The sequence below is a fragment of the Nematolebias whitei genome, chromosome 4 (genome assembly GCF_014905685.2).
Source record: "Nematolebias whitei isolate Nwh7 chromosome 4, NemWhi1, whole genome shotgun sequence".
Lineage (NCBI taxonomy): Eukaryota > Metazoa > Chordata > Actinopteri > Cyprinodontiformes > Rivulidae > Nematolebias > Nematolebias whitei.
Genome location: NC_056501.1, coordinates 22,470,207 through 22,474,307, shown reverse-complemented (window position 1 = coordinate 22,474,307; position 4,101 = coordinate 22,470,207). Strand labels below are relative to the sequence as shown.

At 44.1% G+C, this 4,101-nt stretch overlaps 1 protein-coding gene across 1 annotated transcript; it reads left to right on the top strand.

Moving 5' to 3' along the window:
* Positions 1-496: 496 nt before the first annotated feature.
* adra2db (adrenergic, alpha-2D-, receptor b) lies at positions 497-1,870 on the top strand. Its single transcript, XM_037675631.1, has 2 exons — positions 497-1,156; positions 1,205-1,870. The coding sequence occupies exons 1-2, from the start codon at positions 497-499 to the stop codon at positions 1,775-1,777; spliced, it is 1,233 nt and encodes a 410-aa protein (XP_037531559.1). The 3' UTR covers positions 1,778-1,870.
* The last annotated feature ends 2,231 nt before the right edge of the window (positions 1,871-4,101 follow it).

The following is a 4,101-nucleotide window of genomic DNA, read 5'->3' as shown; positions in this document are numbered from 1 at the left end:
TGGGTGCGGGTCAGGGGGTCGCTCTCGCGCTTAGTTTAAGGATGGTGGTGCTTTTGGGGGCGGGCGCTCCCCCGGGGTCTCACCGGACCCCCCCCCCCAGCACTCCCCCGCAGCGCCTCCAGATTCTCTCCGAGTCGGAGCCGCTCACCCGAGCGCAAAACGCGGCTTTACGCACGGCGCTGTGACATCAGAGGAGCTGCTTTGTTTTCTGGATTGTCAACTCGGATTTTTTTGGGGACTTATTTCTCGTGATTTGATGATTTTTAAAAAAAATTGTTCTTCGTGGCAGAACTTATGGGAAGGAGAAGGCAAAGAAATGTGCAGCTCCTCGTGAAGGATTTACTCCGGAGCCAGGAGCCTTACGCGCAACAACACATCGACTTTTTATTTTTTTTATAAATATATTTGTTTCTAAGCAGCGCACCCAGCATTGGCTGTTATTTTGGGACCACAAGAAAGGACCAAAGATGAAACTAAAAACCCGTCCTCAGGCAGAATGGATCTAACCCAGCTGAGTGTGCTGGTGGAAAACGTCTCCAGCGATGAAAACGCCACCGACGCAGCGCGCTCCCTGCCCTACACCGAGGCAGCCGCGGGACTCATCATCCTTGTGGTGATTGTGATCATCACCGTGACTATTGTTGGCAACGTGCTGGTGATCGTGGCTGTGCTCACGAGCCGGGCTCTCCGCGCGCCCCAGAACCTCTTCCTGGTCTCCCTGGCCTCCGCGGACATCCTGGTGGCCACGCTGGTCATCCCCTTCTCCTTGGTGAATGAGGTCATGGGTTATTGGTACTTCGGCAGCACTTGGTGCGCCTTCTACTTAGCCCTGGATGTTCTGTTCTGCACCTCATCCATCGTGCACCTGTGCGCCATCAGCCTGGACCGCTACTGGTCCGTGACCAAGGCGGTGAGCTACAACCTGAAGCGCACTCCGAGGCGCATCAAGTCCATGATCTCCGTGGTGTGGGTCATATCCGCCATCATCTCCTTCCCGCCTCTCCTCATGACCAAACACGACGAGTGGGAGTGCGAGCTGAACGACGAGACCTGGTACATCCTCTCCTCCTGCCTGGTGTCCTTCTTCGCTCCGGGGCTCATCATGATCCTGGTCTACTGCAAGATCTACAAGGTGGCCAAGCAGCGCTCCTCCACCGTGTTCGTGGCCAAGAACGGCCTGGAGAGAGAGCCCTCCCAGTCGGAGACGTGCTTTGTCCGGAAGGAGCGCTTCGAGGGGGAGAGCCCGAGCAGCCAGAGCTCCGGGAGCCAGCAGCAGGAGCAGCGGCGGCGGGGGGAGCTGGACGACATCGACCTGGAGGAGAGCTGCTACTCCTCCTCGGACACCAAGCCGCGGCACCACCGCTTCACCAAGCGCAGGAAGGTGGAGGGCTCGGACTGCTGCCCGCCGCAGAGCTGCCGCCTCTCCTGGGCTTCGGCGCGCGTCCTGCAGCCAGAGCCGAACCGGAACCCGGCGGAGCGGCTGCAGCTGGCCGCGACCAACAAAACCAAGGTGGCCCAGATGCGCGAGAAGCGCTTCACGTTCGTGCTGGCGGTGGTGATGGGGGTGTTCGTGCTCTGCTGGTTCCCCTTCTTCTTCACCTACAGCCTGCACGCCGTCTGCAGGAGCAGCTGCCACATCCCCGACGCGCTTTTCAAACTTTTCTTCTGGATCGGCTACTGCAACAGCTCCGTGAACCCCATCATCTACACCATCTTCAACAGGGACTTCAGGAGAGCCTTCAAGAAAATCATATGCAGAACTGCAAGGCGCACATAAGGAACCTATAGATCATCAGAACTCCCAGGGTCCCCCGTCGTTCATGTATCTATCCTGTACCTCATTTAACTGTGTGAATAAAAGTCATGCTAATTGAAACAGAACAAGAATATTCATGATAACCAAAACACAAACATGTGCTCAGGTTCTTGTTTTGGATCAATCCAACATAACAGCTCCAGCTGGGAGCTAAAGTAAAAGGTTGAAGCTGGGAGCTAAAGTAAAAGGTTGAAGCAACACTTGTTACAAAAGAAAAAAGGTAAAATGGCAAAAATTGCAGGCGATTCATAAAAATATACATATCTCTTCTGCTTTCTTCAAATCTTCTTATGTAAGAGTCTTTTCTCACCCCCTCACCACACCACCGCACCACCGCACTGCCTCACACCACAACAAAGAGCCAAAACTGAGGCCTGTGAACAAAATCAAGTCCATTTTCATATTTCATGCGTTCATTCAGTTTGTCTGCAACCCCAACAATCAAAAGAGCCATTTCTGCCCCTTTGTTCACTGATAATATGATAATATGATAATTAATATGATCATATGTGTCGGGAGCTGCAAAACATGCTGTGATTATCAAGTGGTGGTTCATGGGCCACTTTGAGTCTGTTGGAGGGGAACTTTTACAGGCAGTGACAATATAAAGCTAAAACTATAAAATGACATTTATTGATATTTTTACACTTTAGAACTAAAAAGATTATATTCATGTAAATAAGGAATGGGGCTCATTCAAATTATTTACTACCATTGGTTTATACGTAAAAAATATATATCTAAATACAAAAATAAATACTTTATGGAGTCCCTCAGAGTCTGGTCTCACTCTAAGAGGGGTTTCTTGCATGAAAAGTATTTATTTTTAATCTTTAGCAAATCAAAAGTGTTTGTCTTCATGGAAATAAAAAAAGATACATCAGTCATGTTACAAAGAACAACTTGTTGAATGAACATAAAATAAGTTTATCTGGTTGTGGTCAATATAATATTTAAGGGATGTTTAATTAATTTATTTACGATGCTCGATGCTTTTCATTTCGGGTGAAGCAAAAACCTTCTGGGTATTTTTTATTCATTCTTTATATATAAACAAGTTGCATTTGTCAGTTTTGTAAATCAGGCAAACCAAATATTGGTTAATTCAACAACTCATTTGAAATTTCTTTAAGAATTTAATCAATTCTAAAATAAATAAATAAGAAACTACCAGTTCTTTAAGGAATGTATCACCCACCAATGTTTATGTTAGAGTTTTGACCAAAGATCATATGTGATCAGTTTGAGTTCAAACTCTCAGCTGCTACCACACCAAATTTTAGCTCAATATCTGCAGAAATCACTAATTTATCATTTGTGTGTCTGCAAATATTGACTAGCTGTGTCAGCCATCTTGAACTGTGCCGACTCCTAAAGTTAATCCGATGCAAATGTTCATCCAGTGATTAATTTCTGAGTGTTTCATTCAAATCCATCCATGAGATATTTTGCTAACAGACAAACAAAGCTGAAGTTAATAGTTTATGCCTAAGTTTGAAACAAAAATCTTGAGCAATTTTTAATGCTTAGAGTATTTCTTGCAGATGACTGTTAGCACAATAATCTTTATATACAGTATATATTATCTCTATTATTTATAAAAACTAATACTATAGCCATTTTTCATCACTAAGATTGATTACCTGTGGTAGCCATTTTGAATCAGGCTAATTAAAAGCTAACAAATGACAACTTTCTGAGAGATTAAATAAAATTTGTGAAACACAAACACACACACACACACACACACACACACACACACACACACACACACACACTCAGACCAAAGAAGTTTTTTGGAGAAAAGACGAAATGTTTCTACAAATTTTTTGTTTTTTTGTTTTTTGAACGTCCAGAGGACCTGACTTAACTTTTTAAACACACACATAGTCAGATTTTTACTCACCATTTAAAGTCAAATTGTTTTAAATGGTTCTAAACAACATAAACAGTTAAATTTAGTATAATTTGTGGACAGTTATTAAATTTTAAGTGTTAGATTATCATAAAGCCAATAGAAATTAGTCATTTATGAATTCCTAACTTAACATTATTGTTTTGCTATAAGATATTTTTAAGTTTAATCCAGCATGTGCCTTTATTGTGTAAACAGTTACTGAAGGTTGAGCTGGATTGGCAGTCCAGCTTCAAACAGGCTTGAGTCAAAGTGGGGACTTGGAAAAACCCTCTGTTCATTTGACTCATCTTGTGAGCAGGATAACTTCAGAACTGGAATAATTTCATGTTGCATCTGGTGTAAGAAAGTTCACTAATGAAAATTGGGT